This window comes from Chlorocebus sabaeus, chromosome 17 (assembly GCF_047675955.1).
Source record: "Chlorocebus sabaeus isolate Y175 chromosome 17, mChlSab1.0.hap1, whole genome shotgun sequence".
NCBI classification, from domain to species: Eukaryota; Metazoa; Chordata; class Mammalia; order Primates; family Cercopithecidae; genus Chlorocebus; species Chlorocebus sabaeus.
Window position 1 is genome coordinate 47,026,095 of NC_132920.1, and position 22,937 is coordinate 47,049,031.

At 41.9% G+C, this 22,937-nt stretch overlaps 1 protein-coding gene across 4 annotated transcripts in view; it reads right to left on the reverse strand.

Annotated features, from left to right (window-relative positions):
• The window catches only part of ADGRF5 (adhesion G protein-coupled receptor F5), a 110,333-nt gene that overhangs the window by 43,722 nt on the left and 43,674 nt on the right, over positions 1-22,937 (reverse strand). For all 4 annotated transcript variants that reach the window (XM_007972325.3, XM_007972328.3, XM_007972327.3 and 1 more), the window contains exons 2-3: positions 17,834-17,959; positions 11,166-11,220 (exon numbers count right to left, since the gene is read on the reverse strand). In XM_007972325.3, coding sequence (XP_007970516.1) covers positions 11,166-11,220; positions 17,834-17,935 — 157 coding nt within the window. In that variant the 5' untranslated portion in view covers positions 17,936-17,959. The remainder of the gene's footprint in view (positions 1-11,165; positions 11,221-17,833; positions 17,960-22,937) is intronic.

Sequence of the window (22,937 nt, forward strand, 5' to 3'; positions counted from 1 at the left end):
TATCTGATATAGTCTATATATAGTATGCTATATATAGTCTACTCCATGTTTATGTGGAGACTATATATAGATAGATAGCTAGATAAAGTCTACCCTGCCTGATGTAGGTGTGTGTTGAGGAACAGATCCACCTTGACTATAGTAGTCTATATTGACTACTATATATATATATATATATAGACTATATATATATAGACTATATATATACACACACACACACACACACATATTCTGGGAATTGTTCTTTCATAGTTTTCTATAACACATTGTGTCTGGGCCACTAATTTTAAGCTTCCCAAGAGCAGGAACTGTTTCTTTCACTTCTCTTAGCCTTACTTACTCCATCTGGCAAAGAGCTTACCATATTATAAATATGTGGCCAATCAATTCTGGTTAAACCTGAAACTCTCTGAGTCAAGTCTCAAATTCACCTCTCTGTCACTGACAGAATCTTTGGCCTAATCTTGGCTAGAATATATAACTGAAGCCATGGGCACAGTTAATACTTAATAAAGAACCTTCAAGGAATAAGGTTTTACACAGATAGATTGAGAATATTTTTCTTTTTGTTGGGACAGGGTCTCTCTCTGTCGCCCAGGCTGGAGTGTAGTGGCATGATCTTGGCTCACTGTGACCTCCACTTCCTGGGCCCAAGTGATCCTCTGGCTTCAGCCTCCCGAGTAGCTGGGACCACAAGCTCATACCATCATGCCCAGCTAATTTCTGTGCTTTTTGTACAGATGGGGTTTCGCCATGTTTCCCAGGCTTGTTTTGAACTCCTAGGCTCAAGCGATCTGCCTGCCTCGGCCTCCCAAAGTGCTGAGATTACAGTCATGAGCTGTTGTGCCCAGCCATTGAAAATATTTTATCTTGCCAGTCAAATAAGGAAAAAATTAGTGAATACTTACAAAATTATTACTTTAAAATTTACCTTGTATCTGAGAAGATGAAGTTTATTATACCATAAAGTTAAAATTCTATGTTAAAAGGGCAAAAAATTTTCCCATAATATTTTAAGATCTAAATATTCCAAGGACTCTTGGTGTGAAATACTAAAGTAGAGTAAGTTTATGCTGGGAAACTCTAATTGTTGAATGTTTATTTCAGAAAGCTGTAACATTTATCCATTGAGCTTGGTAAACTGTTTGTCTTAGGTCTTTGGTTTTACCCATCAACCTTATTGAGAAGAATTTCATCCTGGCATCATTCAGCTTCTGCAATTAACTCAGCCTATAAAAAAGGTCTGTGCAGATTTTCTTAAAATTAAAAATGGATATTAAGGTATATTACTTATTTATAAAAATCTACTTAACAAATACAATAAAGTGACTTTTATAAGAATGCAGAAACTCAGCCTGTCACGATAGTATGGCATTGCCTAAAATTTCCTATTGACTTTTGATTCTCAAATGGTTCTGTGATGAAAACAAGCTTCCTGGAAGAATGGCTAATCTTATTTTATGTAATTCTAACTATGGACACACTATGCTGTCCACTGGGAATATTTACGAGGAGAAAGGCTGCATAATATTTACAAGTTCTGCCTTAGTGCACATTCTTTTTCCTGAAAAGTAATGCAGCAATGTTTATATCCTCCAGAGGGTTCACTACCTCCAGGATCCTCTTTGCCATGCCAGTCTACTCTCCTCTCATAAATAAAAACAGGATTTCCTGGATGGTAGCTGCCTTTTGCTTGGGTGAGGTCAGTAACAAATTCATATCATATCCACTTCATTACTGGCTTTGTTGCATCCCAGGATCTGATCTCGCAAAATATCAATGCCTGCCTGAGGGTCATGTCTGGCCCTGAGCCTACTCCCTGTGCTCTTTTCAGTCACAACTGAAGAACAAGTGTGTGCAGAGAAAGCACATGGTGGTTCATGGACATCATCGCTCCGCATTGAAACCAAGGCAGTTCTGTTCAGATTTTACAAGGAGCCGAGTCAAAGCATGAAGAACTAATAGGAAAGGCTCTTGTGACCTTAGCAAGTTTCAGTCTATAGCATTCCTGCAGTTGTTAATGTGAGCACCCAGCCTCTAAGGGCCTCTTTCCTTTACCTTTTATGTTCTCCAACAGCTTCTAAAAAGAGTTTCAGAATCACCCTCCGCCTGAGTGTCACCTCTCTAGAAACTAGTACGGATGGGGAACCTCTAATAGAGAGGGAAATGCCTTCTCCTTGAAAATACTCATTCGAAACAGGCTCAAAAGCACCATTATAATTTCGCAGGCTGTTGGCTTACTCTTGGAAATCATCTACTCTAGTGATCCCCAAACTTAACTGAGGATTATACACACCTAGGGAATACACACACACACACACACAGAGACAGAGAGAGAGAGAGAGAGAGATTTTGGAGGCTCAGTCCATGTGAACCAAAGTAAAATATATATGGGTTAGGCCCAGAAGCCTGTATTGCTGTATTTTTTTTTTTTTTCAATTTCTACTGGTGATTTTGATGATCAAGTAGGTTTGAGATCTAGTGTTCCAATCCAAATGAAGAAACCCAGAAGGGAATCTTGGAGAGCCAATATCAGCACCTAAACTTGTGTTTGGCTTTGCTTTTTGTTTTCAGACACCTCCTGCTGCTGCGCCTGTGGAGGCAAACCCTCAGGCGGTCTCCAAACATATTTGTTCACACATATTTTCCCTCTCTTGCCTCAAGGGAACTGATACGTGCTCATTCCCTCTCTTCAATGATACTGGATAAATCAGTGATGATAGTGAAAGTAACAATAACAGCAGCAGTTGCATTTATTCATCATCTATTAGGTTCTAGGGCCATGAGGACAGTATGCATATATCCATTTTGCAGATGGCAAAACTAAGTTTCAAAATGTTGAAGCCACATTGACAGTGCTGGGATTGGAAACATTTTTCTGACTCCAAAGACCATTTTCTTTTCATCATACCCTGCCACACCTCAGATAGAAGAAGATAATGAATGAGACCACCTTTTTTTTTTTTTTTTTTAAATAATTTAAGTTCTGGGATACATGTGCAGAACATGCAGGTTTGTTACATAGGTATACACGTGCCATGGTGGTTTGCTGCACCCATCAACCCGTCATCTACATTAGGTATTTCTCCTAATGCTAACCCTCCCTAGCCCCAACCCCCCGACAGGCCCCAGTGGGTGATGTTCCCCTCCCTGTGTCCATGTGTTCTCATTGTTCAACTCCCACTTATGAGTGAGAACATGTGGTGTTTGGTTTTCTGTTTCTGTGTTAGTTTGCTGAGAATGATGGTTTCCAGCTTCATCCACGTCCCTGCAAAGTACATGAACTCATCCTTTTTTATGACTGCATACTATTCCATGGTGCATATGTGCCACATTTTCTTTATCCAGTCTATCATTGCCAAATGGGACCACTTTGTAAACTTTAAAGTACTATGAAAAATATGAGTTATTATTGTTAAATGTGTCTTTAGAGCTTGATGTACAATTCCTAAAGTAAATTCTAAAATAGAAGTCAAGTTCAAAGGCAAAATGATTAATAATGAATCAAAGAATTATGTAAACTGTTGTTTAATTCTATTCAACATAATAAATGTCTTAAAAATTTACATTCAGGGCCAGGCACGGTGGCTCATGCTTGTAATTCCAGCACTTTGGGAGGAAGAGGTGGATGGATCACAAAGTCAGGAGTTCGAGATCTGTCTGGCCAACACAGTGAAATCCCATCTCTACTAAAAATACAAAAATTAGCTGGGTGTGGTGGCAGGCACCTGTAATCCCAGCTACTTGGGAGGCTAAGGCAAGAGAATCACATGAACTCAGGAGGTGGAGGTTGCAGTGAGCCAAGATCACGCCACTGCACTCCAGCCTGAGAGACAGAGCTAGACTCAGTCTCAGAAAAACAAAAACAAAAACAGTGTACATTCAGGAAAAATGCATTGTGTCCCATTGTCATTGATACTCATGTATTTTGATATTAAGCCTTGCTCCGCTCATTTGTTTGTTCCTTGATTTAATGATTTACCTGAAATTTTACTATTTATTGAATGTCTGTTTTCTAGGCACTGCACTAGGAGCTGGAGACAGGGTGAATAAAAGGAGCAAAGCCCTGTCTTTGAGGATCTTTCATCCTTGTACTGGAGACAAAAGATAAGTTTACATTTTAATTTAATAAAGGAAGGCAAGGAAACAGAGTGATTGGGACAACAGGGATGGCTTTTTGTTTGCTTTTATTTTTTTACTTTATTTTTTATTTTTATTTATTTGGTAGAATGGTTACAAAAGAACTTTCTCAAGCAGTAAACTTTGAGCAGAGACTCAAATGAAGTAAGGGGCAAACCAGGAAGCTATCTGGAAAATGTCACTCTAGGAAGAGTAAACAGGTGTGAAAGCCCTAGATAGCAACCCTCTTGGCTTGGTTGAGGAATAGCAAGAAGATGCCCTCAATCCCCCAGTACGCACTTGAAATTGTGTCATTTCTTCTCATCTGAAGCCTAGAACAGTATCATGCTCCTCTAGGCAAACAGAACATAGAGGCTGTGGGTGAGCTTTCTTCCCCTGTAATGCCCTGGGGCAACAGGATAAGCATCTAAGGAGCAGCTTAGATGCTCAGGGATCAGCATGACCCACATAGCGGTGGGGTCAGAGGCTCACTCACCTCACTCCCTCAGAAGGCCCAGTTTAGGGTTAGAAATGCCAAACCCACATGTCCTGCTCAAGCTGAGGACTTCAGAGCCTGGGAAGTGACATTCCTTGTCCTTCCCCAGACTACCAGGGACCAGGAGGAATGAGGACAGTTCATCAATTTCTGTGTGTGTGTTTTGGATGCACTCCTGTCCTCCTCTGCTCCTCAGGATGTCTGACTCCTGGGAGTTTAATGTGTTTTCTTTGCCCCTGGCATTGTTTGTCTGGATTTTTCTGGCTCACTGATGCCTTGTGTGGAAGGTAGCCAATTCCAGGTGTCATCAGTGTCACAGACAGAGGCCTATCAGCAGGCCCAGGAGGCACAAGACAACCAGGATTTCCCCTCTCCTTTCCCATAAATCACTGCCAGCCACACAGCACTTATCTTACAGGGACATTTCTGGAAAGTTGGCCACAAACTGCAACCAAGATATTTGGGTCTTAATCACAGCTGTTTAAGCAAACAATTCTACTTTTGCTTGGAAACACTAATGGGAACTATAGTTTGTCAGAGTCAGAGCTTAAGTAGATGCATAAATCAACCTCTTGCCTGCTAATTTCACCCAGGAGAAAAGAGATTGGTTGGTGTGGCTTCCTCTTGACTAAAGGGACCAATACAATTTTACCATTGATGGTTTGGCTCTCCTGTTTCTCCCTGTTGGTCTTAGTAAGTAAATATCAAAAGATACCTACTATTTTGCTTGTTTCTTGACATATTCTAGAAGGTGGCAATTTGGCAGTATTGTCTGTATGCTACTGTGTGACTGCTCTGCAGATGCGGTGAAGGGATCTTATTCTCTCTTCAGGTTTCAGAAAGAGTTGTTTACAAAGAAGAAAATCATCAGAACCCAAAGCTATGGGCTACCTGGCAGGTGTAGATGGAGGAGAAAGTGGGCAGCACTGTGTCATCAAACACTGGACTGTGAAGTCTAGGGAAGAGAATTCATTCCACTGGCTAGCCACATACCCAGATCATCAAAGTTAGCCCCATCTTACCTAGTAAGATGAAGGCAGATATACCAGTCTTCCTTACTCTATAAAGCTGCTCCAAGAACCATGAAATGGGACTTCATGAGCCAACCAGGAACACAGTTTGAAAACTCTAACTCATAGCTATGAGCATGGACTTTGGAGCCAGGGAGAATCGGGGTGGAATGCCTTCCGACCTGGGCAGGTCATTGAACTCTGTGAGCCACACTTTGCTTATCTGTAAATGAAGGGTAGTATTTTCTCTGCAGGATGATTGGTAAAGAGCTGGAATTGTACATGAAAACCCCTAACAAAGTGTCTGGCATATAGTTGCCAGTAAAATAGTAATTCTGATTATCATAAATATAATGATTATATTCTATGCAGATGTGTGCTGATAGGTCAAGACATGCTAACATTGAGGGCGCGGCGTGGTGGCTCACGCCTAGAATCCCAACACTTTGGGAGGCCAAGGTGGGTGGATCACGAGGTCAGGAGATCAAGACCATCCTGGCTAACACAGTGAAACCTTGTCTCTACTAAAACTACGAAAAATTAGCTGGGCAGGGTGGTGGGCGCCTGTAGTCCCAGCTACCTGGGAGGCTGAGGCAGGAGAATCGCTTGAACCTGGGAGGCGGAGGTTGCAGTGAGCTGAGATCGTACCACTACACTCCAGCCTAGGCAACAGAGTGAGACTCCATCTCAAAAAAAAAAAAAAAGTTAACATTATTCCTATCAGGCTTCACCTTTGGGATAGTTAAACAAACAAACAAAAAAGAAAAACATTAACCAGAAAAATTTTAAAAAAGCAAAACACTCCCAATATTAAATGTCAAGCTTAAAACCAAGCCCACACACCAGCCGGAGAGCACCAGGTCTTTTATCTCACTCTACCACCACCACTGCGGCTCAGAGCACTCAGGGCCGCATGTCATCACCAGAAAGGCTACAACCATGACAACCCAAAAGTCTGTTCCTCAACCTGGGGAGTGTCCGGCATTTCCCGAACCCAGTTCTGAAAGGGCCAGCATACCCAGGTTGCTAGGCCCGCAGAAAGGGCAGGATTTCTGCGCTAGCAGCCAGAGACCCAGTCTGGGAGGAACCTTACTCTGACTAAATAGATGTGAAAATGTGAACGCATCCAGGGCAGGGCTTGGACATCCTGAATCCCCCTGTCTCACTGTTTTGCCTCTCATTATTCTTTAAAGCCAAAGAATAATCAACTGGGGCTCTTCAGCACCAGGCTCCAAGACATACTCCCTTCCCAATTACTGTCAGAAACCTGGAATGGAGAACTTGGCCAGATGATATTTGTGTCACTTCCAACCAATAAGTAACATCCACTTTCATTCCCCCATGAAGAGTCCCCGTAAGACTAAATTTGTAGCTTAGCTGCAAACCTCCAGAACAAGCTTTTCCTTCCAACTCTGGTCTCTACCTGTGACCTCCCCAAAGCACCATCTCCCAGGTTTGTACACTCCTGCAGAGTCACAGGGATTATTGCTGTCCTTCATCCCCAAGGCACATCTGTCCAAGACCTTTTGCTGTGGTTTTCAAAATGTCTTTGGCGAGCATTTCCTCTGCTTCTTTCCTATCTTACTCCATGGCAGGGTTGCATGTCTAGACTGCCGAGCCTCCTGGCCGGTCTCCCAGGCACTAATTTCTTCGTGTAATTTATTTAGCCATAACCATCGGGATACTTTTCATTTAAGTGCATTAATCAGTCACCTCTCTGTGCCAGCCACTCAGCTGATCCAGAATCCACTTCCTGATGGAATTGTGACATGACTTGGGATCTTTCCCACATTCTCATTTCTCTCTGCTCCCTTACAGCCACTCATTGTCCTCACAGGCAGGTCCATGCTTTTTCTCACCTCTAGGTTTCATGCAGGCTTCTTTTTCCTGAGAGAATTTTGAAAGAGTTTTCCTAAAATGCTAACTCCTGTATCACAGCCTCTGTGCCCCTGCCTTCAAGTGGTACAGAATACCTTCTCTGGACCGGAGGTAGATCAGGCCCTTTCAAATGCAACATTATTTTATAAATAAATCGATTTTCTTTGTTTTAAATTTCTTTAAAAAACTATTAAAAGAAACAATAAACACCAGATAATTCAATTAACATTTTAAAAGTAATATTAACATAACATTATTTAATCTTTCTAACAACGCTATAAGGTACTAACTCTGAGAGAGAGGTGTGTGTGTGTGTAAATGTGACATACATATGTGATACATACAAATGTAATACATATATATATGTACTATAATACAGTCAGCCCTCTGTATCTGTGGTTCTGCATCCATGGATTCAATCAATCTCAGAAGGAAAATATTTTTTAAAAATTGTGTCTATACTGAACATGTACAGCCTTTCTTTCTTGTCACTATGACTTAAAAAGTACAGTACAACAATTATTCATATAGCATTTACATTGTACTAGGTATTACAAATAATCTAGAGATAATCTAAAATATATGCAAGGATGTACATAGGTGATATGCAAATTTATACAATTTAATATCAGGGACTTCGGCATATACACATTTTGGTATCTGAGGGGTTCCTGGAACGAATCCCCCATGGATACGAAGGGAAGGACAACAGTATACACACACACACACGTATACACATATATACACATATGCATGCATATATATATATAAAAATATAAATTCAAGGGGCCAGTTAGGTTATATAACTGACCAGTCACTTGGGTAGAAATTCATGGTGTGCTGAGAATAAATGTAAGTATTGATCCTATCTTTAAAGATGATTCTATTCCAAATGCTAAAGATTTTGACCAGTGACTCAAAAAAGAAAATTCCTGACCTAATTGTCTTTCTCTTAGAACCTTTGTCTCCTTCTGGCAACCGGGCTTCAGAAAGGGAGAAGTACGTGTATGTGAAAGGGAATAGCACTCTGAAAATCCGAGCCCAGTTCTAACACCTCACTTAACTAACACACCCACCAAGCAGAACACAGACAGCTCCAGGTGGCATCCTGCTGAAGGTAACATTTTCTGTTGCTTCCTTTCATCATTTTCCGGAGAGTTGTGTTCTTTTCTCTTTTTTTTTTTTTTTTTTTTTTTTGAGATGGAGTGTTGCTGTGTCACCCAGGCTAGAGTGCAGTGGTGCGATCTCAGCTCACTGCAAGCTCCGCCTCCCAGGTTCGAGCGATCCTCCTGCCTCAGCCTCCTAAGTAGCTGGGACTACAGGCGCCCACCGTCACGCCCAGCTAATTTTTGTAGTTTTAGTAGAGACAGGTTTTCACCATGTTGGTCAGACCGGTCTCAAACTCCTGACCTCGTGATCTGCCCACCTCGGCCTCCCAAAGTGTTGGGATTACAGGCGTGAGCCACCACGCTGAGTCATATTCTTAATTGCAACTTACATTCTGGATATCTGGGGTCTAGTGCCTAGGTTTTTCTATGGCCATTTCTTACTTCAGCAATTTTGTAAAAGTACCAAGGTCAATCCGTCTTCTGCAGACGATAGGTTGATTCATTAACACTTCCCAAATGACTCTAGAAGCCCAAGAACACAGAGGACCATGTATAATAAATGGAAAACATCTTTTCATGGTGATTTAACATTGTTATGGTTGTTTTTAATGAAAGCACACCTGGAAAAATTTTGGCATGTCAAATCCTTAGATATAGAAATGGTTTCCTCCCCAAGGGCTATCCCTTCAAACTGTCACCACGGGTCATAAACAGCCTGGCTCAGAAGTGCAGGAAGACATTCCTTTTACAGCTGTAATCACCCACTGCTCCTGAGGAAGCCAGCAGGCTGAGCCCTACAGGAACTTGACAGAAGCCTGGAGCTGGAACTCAGTGATTAATCGTCTGAATTTAAAAAGCCAAAGTCTTTCAAAATCCCAGATGAGCACATCGCTGGCTCTGCTCCCGTCATAGGGTGCAGAAAAGTTTAAAGGGTTGTTGGGATGGGGTAGAGGTAATGATACCCGTTTTAAAGCACAGAATGTACAGACTGTGCTATAGGCCACTTCGGGGAAGGAGGGAGAAAGGGAGCATGGGATCCCACAGGGCTAAGAAAACGAAGGCTGAAACAGAAAAGAAAAGAAAGGGAAGAGAAAAGAAGAGAGGGAAAACCAACAGTGGTATGATCTTCCAATCAGCATTTTTAAGAGCTTAATAAAATGTGGTCAAATTCTCATTTCAAGCACTGGACAACAGTTGAGTCTGGCCACTGCACCGTGAAAGGCTCGAACAGATGCCACCACTCTGACCTTAGGGTAAGCCTGCCCTCTTTGGCAGCCTACTGTCTCTTTTAGACTCATTAGATCAAGTCACACATGCCTGAAAAAATGATTCCATCATAATGTGATAGGGTGAAAAATTTTTCCTTCTAGATATTTGGTACAGCCACTCAGCCAGCAGACCTGTCCTGATAGGAATTCAGAAAGGTGGTGTAATGTGAACATGCAAGTGCTTCATCTGTTCACTCACTGGTTGAGAAAGAAACGGGGCCTGACGCCGGCTACAGAGATGAGGAGAACTCATGAGAGCTCTCCTCTACTGGGGATGGCAAACAGGAGGTAAAATAATCACAGTGCTTTGGGACAAATGTTGTGAATGGAAATGTATCAAGGAGAACAGGAACTCAGGAAAAGCAGTCCCTGATGCTCTGGGAAATGGATGGAAGACCTAGCAGGGCAGGAGTTCATAGGACTTGAGACTTCAGTGGGAGTCTCCCAGATAAACAAAGGGGGATGACGGGCAGGGTGTTGATGACGTGAAAGGGAACAGAAGGAGATCAGGTGGGAAAGGCACGGAAGGCCTGGTGAGTCACGAGCAGAGGATTGGCTTTTAGTTCCAAGGCCAAGGGAGCCCATGAAGAGTTCTATGGAGGGAAATGACAAGATCCAATTTGTGCTTTTGAAGGGCTGCTATGCTGGCAGTGGGAGCACCAGGTCCTGGGAACACCCAGCCTGCGACCCTGCCCTGGCATCTGCGCAGGGTCCACTCAGGATGGGATTTGAGGGTCGGTGCGTCAGAATTTGCAACTCTTCACCCACCCCTAACCCTCCAAAGGGCTGAGTCTTATATTTTTCAGACCACTGCTTTAGAGGTGAGTGAGAAAATTGGAGTGAGAAACACAAGAGGAGGACTTGAGCCTCGTGGTTAGATTGCTTCACAAGATAAAGTCCAGAGTGAAAGATATTTTTCTTTTCTTTTCTTTTCTTTTTTTTTTCAAGGCAAAAAGAAAGGTTTCTGGATGGTGGGCAGAGAAGTAGGCCATTTGGTGGTGTGGGAGGGCAGCTGAGGAGAGAGCCACAGAAAAATCCTAGGAATGTGAGGAGCAGTGACGGCATTGGGGAGGGAAGGCGGGTTCTTACGTGTTGTTATGATCCAGTTACCGTCATTTGGTAGAGAATGGAGTTTCCTAGTAATTACTTTTGGAAATCACACTGCACCATATGACCCTGATGTGATTGGAGACTGAATCATGTGGACTACAATGTTTTAAAAAGTTGCAACATGTATCATTTGAGTAGACTTACAAAAGAGATTGCCAAGCAAGAGTTTACATACCGGCTCGTTTTTGCCTCAGTGCCTCTTCACCAGCTGGTTCATATTCATGAAGACTCTGAAAAGAACATTTGAGAAAGTTGTCAATTAAGGTTAGAGAAGTCTTTTCACTTTGGCTCCCCACTTAGATACCTCTAAATGTTGGAGCTGAGCTTAAGGCCACAGCCTTAATGGATGCTGGGCACACAGCAATGAAATGGTTTGGAGAATGAAGTGGAGTTGTTACTGCAGTGTGACCTAAGAATTCACTTTTTTTGACCAGTCTCTAGACCAGGAACAGAAGAAATCACCATATCTGACTTTCTCAGAGTTCCTGCAGTTTGAATCCTGTCAAGAAATATAAATTATTATCATGTTCTAAACTTGTACTCTCTGCCTGACTTGAACTGAGTCATCCCAGCGACCTTCGAGACAAGTCTCACGACCTCCTTCTCAACACTCAGCCTGCCCCAACCCCAGTCTTCCTGCTGTATTAGGGCTCTTTAACCACTGTGCATGCTTAGAAATTATTTTTCCTGAGTCCGATCCTTTTTCTCCTGGATGGTTCTATTGCTGGTTGCTGTAGTGGGAACTAAGAGAGTCTGCTCTAGAGTCAGACTGCCTGGTTACAAAACTGTGCCACTCACTTTGTGGCTATGTGACTTTGGGGAAGTTACTTATCCTTGCTGAGCTTTAGGGTTTTTTTTTTTCCTGTACAACGGGAATAATAACAGCATCAACTTCACAGAATTGTTATGAAAACTAAGCAAACTGCAGTATGGCATGTAGTAAGTTCTTAATACATTTTAGCTATTATTATACTGTGTGGTGATTAAAAGTAAGGACTCTGCAGACATTGAGTTCAAATCCTAGCTCCATCATTAAATGGATGTATGACCTTGGGCAAATCATTTAACCTTTCTGTGCCTCAGTCCTTACCTATAGAATGGGGATGAATATAGTTTATCTCAGAATGTTGTGGCGAGGATCAAATGATTAGTAAGTGTAAGGCACTGAAAGTAGTTTTGGTTACATGGTAAATATTATTCAGGGAGGGGGCACCAAGATGTTCTGGGGGCATCATGCTGCAACTGCCACCTGCCACCTGGTGCGTTTCTGTGAAGTTCATCTCCTTCATCATGTAGCTTTTTTGTTAAAGAATAGGCATTGATCAGTTTCACTCATGGGCTCTCCACCAGCTCCGCAGCTGGTAACAGAGCCTACCTCGTACCTTGACCTGACACGGATTTCCTAGCTGGTCCCTGCCTGCCTGCAGGTTTTCCTGTGATGTGTTTTCCACCCCAAACTCCCTTCACACTCAATAGAAAAGCCCCACCTCTCTGAAGCCTCCCAGATAACCCCGCCCACAGAGATCTGTGCTTTACCCTGACCTGCACGCATCCATGACCGCCACCTGGGGCAGAGCTCATTCTGCCATCGAGGTTGTCTACCACTGTTTTCTAGTTATCTCACATCATCACGATGACAAACATAATACTTCCTGTGCCAGGACAAGGGTGGATGCTGTTATTATCCACATTTCACTAATAAGAAAGCACAGACACAGAGAGGTTCAGTAACTTGCCTAGGATCATACAGACTTTAATGGCAGAGCAGGATTCAAACCCAGCCGGCTCCAGAGTCTGCGCTTACCCACACAGGCACTGCATCATCTTATCAGCAGAGACCTGGGAAACTGCCTTTGTCGCAGGGAGCTGGTCTCTCTTCACTCAGAGCCATTTCTCTTTGTCTGTGTAACCTCTTCCAATTCCCTCCTCCTTTCCAGTGAACCGTTCCCTTGGCTGGTCTCCCTCCTCTTACTAAGTTACATTTTTAGGAAAAGATCAGATGTCAGCAATTTACCACTCCATGTGAGGTTTACCTGTTCCCCTCACTGATGCCCTTAGGAGGTACTGGTTGAAGAACGTATTAAAGTCAGTAGGAAATGAAACAATGAAAGAACCAAAAATGGAAAGAGGAAGAAAGTACATGAAGTCGTGAAACAAGTATCAAGTACTATCCTGTGTACTTGAGAGTTCATAAATATTCTTGAAGAAATAAAGAGAGGAATGATGAATGATGACTGGAATTTCAAAAGCCCAGTTGCTGCTTTATTTGCAGTGCAGTTATTTTAGATGTAATTGAATATGCAGGAATGGAAGGTGCAAAGTCAATGTATAGGACTGGTTCCGGCCCAGCTTCCCCTGGAGAATGCTTTGGCTTTCTGCCCAGGCAAAAGGAAGGTTCTTCATGCTTTCCGGCCTCCATCCTCTCTGGGGTCTGGTGGGGAGGAGGGAGTGGCCACTGGGAGCTTCCTCTGTCCATACTTCAAGGCAGCAGTTAGGGGACCCAGACAGCACACGAGAACTTGACCACCAGTGGTCACCTTTGGGCAGTTCTCCCAGGTCGAGTTTTCGTTCTCTCTGCTTTCCACTAGGACTAAAGCATTGAGGTCTTGCCTCTTTGTCTTGTCAGTTACATGTTAAAATCAAGGTATATTTCAATTATCTAATGCAGCATATTTCAACTCTTTGTGAGAATCAGGATCACTGGTCTCCCCTGCCCGCAATGTGATTCAGTAGGTCGGGGGTGAGGTGCAGAAAACTGCCTTTTCAACCAGCGCATCCATTGACATGAGGCAATCTTTTAGAAACACTATTTTCTGAAGATTTTCTGAATCTTTATGGTGACCATCTGGAACTTTCAGGGCACGTCTTTGCAAGTGCTGCTTCCACAGCTCTGTCACCTGCAGCCTCTTTGTTGTCCAGTGAGAGCAACCTACTTCCTATTTTAAGCCCTGCAATCATTGGAAATAATGGAGTAAAAAGCACACTGATGGCAATGAAGCCTCTCAGGAGGTGGGGTGGAGATGGTAAATGCCCTTGACTATCCCCAGATTCAAAGAGGTACAAAGATCTGGCTGCCAAGTCACGGGACCTGGATGTGAATAGAGCAAATGGTTGCACCAAGAAGTGAATCCCACAGTTTCAGAATTTTAGGAGATGTCACTCACTCCCTCGAATCCTCTGTTTCTTACATTATGAAAAACAGTAAGTGCTGAGGCACATCAGGTACTCAGTGCAGCCTCTGGTTGTGGCATGTGCCGTGTATTCTGCTGGCCTGGGGCTCATTGTGGACCAGCCTTACCGTCCTGAGACCTCATGTCATCCCAGTTTGGGGAACTGTGGGACTCCAGCACTTGCCTTTCCTCTTACACTTTGGGTGCTGAGTAGAACTCACAAGGGAGCATAGGTTTGCCAGGGCTCCCAGTGCTAGGCAGTGTATTTACTTCAGACAAGAAAACAGATCTTCCAACTGGACCTCCTCTGCCAGCTCTATCTGTGTAGAGGTCCCCAAGGGACTGTCTGAGCCACAGTGGACAGCGCTGTCCAGAGGGAATTTCCTGAAGGCCAAGCTTCAGCCGGAAAAGACAAGGTCACCAATTCCAGGAAGTGCCCCACCTATCGGACCTGATGACTTCACAAATAATTGTAGTGGGGGCAGGGTGGCCTGGAGTGGGGGTGGGTAGTCAGTCAGGAATGAGAGGTGGCTTTTTATTCATGAAGAAGAAAATTCCCAGGGAACAGGATGGCAAACGAGGAGGTAAGCAAAGGCTCCTGCTTTCCCAAATCTTACGCCTACTCGCCCGAGCCCTGACACACATGCCTCTTTTTCTTGACCTGAAACCTCCAATTTAACATCTTTGCTTCTGTGTTTGAACTCTGTCTGAGCAAGAATCCTCTAGCAAAGTCTGCTCACATAAGCCTATTCAGAGGGGTTTATTTGTATCAAAAGTAATCACAAAAGCTGCAATGACTTTTGCACCAACCTAATACTAGAATATTAAAAATAACTACAAATGCATAGGCACCTGGGCTCTGTGCTAGTCACCATGCTGTGGGTTGCATGTAGAACATTGAAGCCTCGCAACAAACAGATGAAGGAGATGTGATTTATTCTCATGTAGAGGAAACAGACTCAGGGAAATAAAGAAAGTTGACAAAGTTTCCAAAGCTAATGAGAGTCAGAGCTGGGCTTCCATTCAGACGTGACATCAAAGTCGAGCATGTACAGCCTGTAACTCTAAGATGGTCACTGGAGCAGGATCCAGGGCAGCATGTCTGAAAGCCAACATCCTGGGCCCCACCCAGGCATCCTGAGCTAAAATCTGCATTTGAAGAAGGTCTCTGGGCAGATCCGTGCCCACAGGAAAGCTTGAGAAGCACTGGGCTACATCATCACCCTTTAAAAGCCCTTCACCCCACGTGTGTATATTCATGTTCATAGGAACATTATTCACAATAGCCAAGAGGTGGAAGCAACTCATGTCCATGGATGGATAAATGGACATACAAAATATAGTACATATGTACAATAGGACATTAAAGCCTTAAAAAGGGGGGAAGTGCTGACACAGGCTACAACATAGATAAACCGTGAGGACAATATGCTAAGTGAAGTAAGCTATCCACAAAAAGACAAATACTATATGATTCTACCTACATGAAGTATCTAGAATCACCAAATTAATAGACAGAAATTAGAATAGTAGTAACCAGCAGCTGTCAGTAGAGAAGGAAATGAGTTATTGTCAAGTGGGTATAGAGTTTGAGTTTTGCAAAATGAAAAAATTATGAAAATTAGTTGTACAATAACATGGATACTCTTAATACTACTGAACTGTATGACTAAAAATGGTTTCAAGATGTTAAATTTTATGTTAGACATAATTACCACAATTCCAAAAACCAAGCCCATCACCAGATGTTGCATACATGTGACATTTAAGATGGTAGAAGGTCAGTCATGGGAACTGGGTGGCAGCTTAGGGCAGTATAAACTGATCAGGCAGGCTCAAGTGTACTTTTCCAATGGAAGTCCTCAGCCTTTGGGTTGCATGAAGACATTATAACTTGAAGGGTAGATCTACCAAGGAAAAGTGGGGTCCTTTGAGGTGAGTGGTAGGAGCTTCCAAGGAGATGGAGTTCACTTTCCACCAAGAGCCCTAGGTCAACTTATCCCCTGACCAGCCTTTGCCACCAGGCAGATGAAGGGACTTTGCCAGGCCATCACTAGGAGGGCAGATGTGGCATAGAGAGAAGGCACTGCTGCAGCCACAAACATTAAGAAATGCTGGAACAGAGGCAAAGCTAACACCACTGCTGAGATTGCCTCAGGCCCTGGCTTTTATCCCACCTGCCTTGCATAGCCAGAGCTCTGCACTGACTATGTGAATTCACAAGAAGCTTAAATGTTTCCCTCCTCTATTTAAATGGGCAGGCTATTGTGTATGAGTGTACAGGTTATACCCTGCACACTGGGGTTTGGAAGGAGACACACCATATATGTCCCCCAAGTCATGAGAGAAATAAAGAAAAGACAAAGATAACCTAGGTCAGAAAATGAAAGAACCAAAAATGGAAAGAGGAGGAAAGTACGTGAAGTCTTGAAACAAAATCCTGAAGGTAAGATCAAGCATTTTGAAAATGATATCAAATGGGAACAAAGTATACAAATTTACTTGGTCAAGTTTGGTTTAAAAGAAAAAAAAAATCAAACACATTGTTTACAAGAGAGTCATAAAACAAAGTGGTATATAAAGACTTAAAAAAGAGGACAAAAATCAGGCAAACACACAAACAAAAGCAGACATGACAATTGGAATAGCAGATAAATAATTAAATTAAAACATGCAAAGTAGGACAAAGAGGGACATTTCATAATGCTAAAAATGTACCAGTGAATGTCTAAAAACAGTGACTGACAAAAAAAAAGAACTGAAATATGCAAAACCAAAAAGTTGAAAATACTACTACAATAAGAGAAACAATAACAGCAAACAGTTACATAACATTTATTATGTGCCAGACACTGTTCTAGGGCATCTTATAGATATGAACTAATTTAATTTTCATAAGAATAAAAGGAAATCAGTACTACTATTAGCATCGTTGTATAGATGAAGAAATTGAGACAGAGAGAATTATATCAGTCTCCAAAGATTCCCAACCCTGAATCATGCCCTGTCTCCGGTGCAGGGAGAAGCCTAAGTAAGGAATAACCTGAAAATTCCCATAAGGAATAAGGGGGTACTTATCCCTCCCTTTACTTAAGTTAAACTCTCCTTGACTTTCCAAAGACAAAACCACCTGAATAATTTGTCAGCAAAGGTCTTATATGATGTCTATGGTCCCTTCAGCTATATCAGTCTGTGATCATCACACACATAGAGATTAATGTCTTTTGGAATGTGTTCTAGCCTGATGTCCCAGTTAAAACAAATCCTTTAAGAACATACATTCTGCTCAATCCTCCAAATCTGCTTTGTTGTTATCGTTGTCAGTTTAACAGAGTGGAAGCCTTAGGCCTAGTGGTTGCAATTTAGAGAAGGAAGGAACCCTGGGAGGTCTTTCTTGAAGCTACATTGATGTTCCCTTGACACCACCACTTATTTCAGAATATAGCAAGTGGTAGCCCAGCAAATACACTGACCTACTGTTTATATTCACCCCTTCTCCTTATATTTACCCTAGGTTTATATTCACCCCTTCTCCTCATTTGCAACATTTTTTCTTATGTGGCAATTATGGGAGGAAGTTTTTTCTCCCTAAACTTTTTGTAGGAACTATTGTCAGTCAGGAAATCATAAAAATGTTAACAAGAAAAATTACAGCACATATGGATATACTCACCAAAGGATGAATAGTAGACTCTAAATTCCAGTTCAGTGTAGCTTTGGAAGAATAAATCACAATAAACATGAAGCACAAAGTGGTTCTCTTTGGTGATTTCATGTCTTAACGTTTGAGTTGGTTGGCCTGAAATGGAAATATGATGGTTTATTTCTGTATTTTATGCTGTATTTTAAATACAGCAATTTATTTCTTAAACAAGGAAAGAACTCGCAAGCCCTGTCTTGAAGGTCATCCTACACAAGAAACTTTTCAATAGAGACAGAAGAGGAAGAAGAAGCATGAAGTAATCAACTTAGCATTCTCTGCCCAGACCTTCGGGTGAAGAAATGGTCACAGTAGGGGAATGGGGGTTGAGAGGCTGAGAATGGTGCCTGAAAATAGGACAAAGGTAGCAGATGTCTGAGTAAGAAATACTTACACATAATTTATGAACAAAAAGACTCAGAGAACACTATTCAGTTTTGCTACACGCAATATACTTTGGTATTTTCAATTCTATCATAGAGTGTCTTACCCCATTTTTAATTTAATTCTGGTAGTAACCCATTTAATGGACATCATGACCCATATTAATGGACTATGACCCATTAGTATGAAAACTGCTGGACTTGGTTATAAAAATATAAGTTGTATCTTATAGTATTGTTTCATATTATAGTGCACAATATAGAATATTAGTATCATTATATATCCCATCTTATTTATTTATTTATTATATTTTGAGACAGGGTTTCACTCAATTGCCTAGGCTGGTCTTGAATTCCTGGCCTCAAGCAATCCTCCTGCCTCAGCCTCCCAAAGTGCCAGGATTACAGAGGTAAGTCATCATGCCTGGCCTTATGTATTGATTTTTAAAAATTCCCTTTATAATGCTGATGATGAAAATAGCTTTTTGGTGATGAGATGAATCATTTTTGCATTTAAAAAGCAGGGTGTCCCGTGGAATAATCTCCACCCTAGAAGGTCTGGAGACCAAGACAATCTACTTTGTGCACACTCCTCTCCTTATGGCTTTTCTATGCCCATGTGTTGCTGTGAAAAGAATGCTAGACTAAGCGACACAAGATATGAGTTAGGATTCAGGATTACTAGAAACTAACTATGTCCTGTGTAACTAATTTGTCTTCTCTGAGTCCAAGTTTTCCCATCTGTAAAATGGGGATAATTGTACCTCTCCTAATTCTCTCACAGAGTTTTCTGAGACTCAAATGAGATTAAAAGCCATGAAGAACTCCAGAAATGCAGGCTGCAATAATTATTACTCTGATTGTCAATAGAATCCAGAATGCAACCATCCAGAAGGGCAGGCTTTTGGCTGGAGTGTTGCAGGGAGCGCCAGGGAAGCAATGGCCAGGATAACACACTGATGATAGGCAAGATTTACACGCCAGGGAAAATTGTATTTCAATCGCCAGCTGACAACTGCCACCTTTTCCTCGTCCTCAGTGGAAAACTGGAAAACTGAACCAATTTGCAAATTTGGCAATCAAACACATTTTTTAAATTCTGCAACTCAATGGTTTGGGGGAAATGCTTTGCAATTTAGGTTATAGCAGCTGTTTAACACTAGATGCATCTGCTGTGGGGAAATCATAGCAATGTACTGCTTAATTTTCTATTGGAAGTTTTATCTTCCTTTTTGAAAGACAGTGTGCCCTTGTGGGTATTGAACAGGCTAATATAGAATGAGTCAGGTATTTAGGAGGCAAAGTAGTCTTTTCAGGCCCCAACCTCTGTTGGTTCCCTACTGAGGCAGTTAATCAAGGAGATGAGACTTAGTAACTGAATAGTTAATGAGCCTCCCTTCAAATCTGATAACCAAGGAAGAACTCACATACTAGAAGGACTAGAGCTGGCTCCATATCTTTCTACGATTTCCCAATATTGGCAGTGCATCCTTTTCTTTGGTCAGAGTTATCAAGAATTACAATGTTCCCAAATAGTCATGTCTGGCCCATTTGTATAGGCCATTGAACAATACTGTCCCTATCTTCCCCCATTCCCTGCCTCTGCTGAGATAATTTTTGATAAAGTAACATTCTTATCTATGTTGACTCATTTGTTGACAACAAGATCGCAAGCCAAAAGAAATGGAGATGTAGGAAGGACCCCACCATGGAGAGGCGGGTGTTCTCTGGATGCAGAAGATGATACACAGTCATCAGTTACACAGGAAATGTCAGGGATTCTTCACTCAAAAGAAAGGAGAAAGCCACCATTTTGAAAGAAAGGAAATAGTCAACATATTTGACAACCAGTATGGCATGGACCTGAGCAATGGGAGCAGGGATACGAGCTGAAATTCACTTCAGCTTTCGGGGTTGCTGTCACACTTAGGTAGAGACCTAAAGACAAACTTTTCTTTAACCTGCATCATTAATCGTATAAACCTTCCAGCTCACAGGTGTCCGTACCTGTGAGGAATCAAGCAAAAACTGCTTAACTTGGCCAGTGGGGGGAAAAGTCTACATTCATCCAGTTAAAAACATGGAGCAATGTCCCACATTCAAGGCAGTTTGTCTTCAGTAGGGCCCCTTTAATCCTAAATTCCCTAAAAGTTTGTATTTCTTCTAAAATTCCTGGAGTAAAGGGCAAACAAAGGCTGAGAGACAAAGAGAGAAACAGAAGCAGAGAGAGAAAGAACATTATCAGATGTCATTCCCAATCTCCTTCTCTTTTTAAATTAAAATCCAGGACACTTTCTACTAAAACTCACCAAAGCTGGGAAATACGACCTAGCCCTCAGTATTAGCCTTGTGGCTCTGAGCAACTTCCTGTTCTCCTCTGACTCTATTTTCCTGTCTGTGAAGTTAGAAGACAGGCAGAGGGAAATAAAGCACAGCCTGACATCATATGCCAGGAATAAGTCATCAAGATTCTCAGCAACCTTGCATCTGGAGGATGAATGGTCTGGGTTCCCTGAAGCCACCATTAATGGCTTTCTCTTGCAAAGTGATTATGCACCAGGAATCTTCACTGTGGAACTGGCCTGTTCTTACAACTCTTAGAAACAACCAGTGCTGGCTGGATGTGGTAACATATGCCTGCAATCCCAGCATTTTCAGAGGGCAAGGAGAAAGGATCACTTGAAGCCAGGAGTTCAAGACCAGCCTGAGCAAAAAAGTGAGACTCTGTATTGTATCAAAAAAAAAAAAAAAAAAAAGTATTTTTTGTAATTAGCCAGGTGCAGTGGCACGCACCCATAGTCCTAGCTACTCAGGGGGCTGAGGTGGGGAGATGGCTTGAGTCCATGAGCCCTGGAGTTCAAGGCTGCAGTGAGCTATGATTTCATCATTCTAGTCCAACCTCTAACAGAGCAAGACTCTATCTCTCAAAAAAAAAAAAAAAAAAGAAATAATAAAGAAACAATCAGTGCTTAGGATCAGCTCTTCTCTTAGAAATCCTTCATCAGCCCTGAGATCAGAAAACTAGGCCTAGAAAGAGTTGAGTGTCTCAGAGCTAAGAGGTGGCTAGGAGCTGAGTCAGTCAGAACTCCAAGAGATCTACCAATGATTCTCACAATGTTCGCCAATGACATCCTCTGACAGTTGGAGCAACCATATATGATAGGATTGTGGGTAATAATTGCTGGTGGTTATTAATTATAATTGGTGGGTAATAATTGCTGGTGACAAAGACTATAGGAGTCCTGTCTTACTGGGTGCTCACTATGTTCTAGGCCTGCTGTTGAGTTCTCTGCAAGGGTTATGCCCTCTAACCTCTCAAGAAGCCTCTGATACTACTAAATTACTCCTACTTTTCAGATATGGAAACGGAAGCTTAGAAGGAAGACTAATTCACTGAGGCCACAAAGCTGATAGACAATAGTGGCAAAATTATAAACACAGCAGTCTATTTTCCTGAGAACAAGGTGTCATTTGAGCTAAGAGATCTTCTTGGTGGGAAATCAACCAACCAAACAAACAACCAAACAAACAAAAACGGAAAACTTTATAGACATGTGACCAGGCAACTGGAAACAAACTTCTAGCCTCATTTTGCCACTTATTAGCTGTGTGATGGGGGTCAAGTCACTTTATCTCTCTGAGCCTGTTTTCTTATCAGTAAATCCAGGGATTTGACTGCACTCAATAATTTCAAAATCCGGATGCAAGAGTTGATCTCTTGAAGTCCTGTTACTATTCTAAGAGTCTAAAATTCTTCACAGTTATTTCCACTCAAATGCAGGCTCACCCAGGTTAACTTCTGAAAATAACCATAACTATCTTGCATTTATCCCCCCACCTCTGACTTACTACACAGTCTAGACCTTCTCTGCCCCTCACGTACACCATGGCAATGGCTTCCTTTCTTTACTTCTCTGCTCCCTCTCTACAGAGATGCAAGATGGATTTTCCTAAAGCACTCTTCTGACAACATTCCCTGTTCAATTTTCCCCTGCTTTCAGAATAAAGGAAATCACTTTCACTGATCCTCAAGGCTCTCCACAACCTGGACTTTATTTATAAGAGTGAGCATATGTAATAAGCATCTATAATATTTTCACTACCAAAGTCAGTTGCTTTTTCATAAGTTAAAATAGTGCAAGAGATTTTCCAGTGCTCATGCAAAAGTAAAAATGCCAAGTCAATCTTTGAGAATTAATTTTGGGGGTGGACAGGCGTAATTACTGCCAAACAATTTTTCTGTGTTTGGTGAAACCAAAATAACCCTGTCATTTATTTGGTTTATTAATCTCCATCTTTTCCTGTCCCTTAACCCCACACAATCACTGCATATTCAGATTCTACCCATCCTTCAATGCCCAGGCAGTAGGGCTCCCTCACAGATGAAGGTTTCCTGATCTGTCCAGTTATAAATAGTCTCTATTTCCCCTGAACACCTACACACACTTAGTCTAGGCCCTTAGCCTTCCTGCTTGTATTATATGTATTGTTATAACTATTGCACAAAGTAAATCTATTTATTCCCTTATCTATTCATTTGTGTATTCCTTTACTGGAAAAAGATTTATTAAGTCCTGTTATATGTTAAGAGTTCTGCTGAGTGAAGGGGAAGTAGCAGTAAACAAGACAATGGTCCCTGTCTCCATGAAGCTTAAAGTCTAATGGAGTAGATGAACATTATTAAAGAATAAATT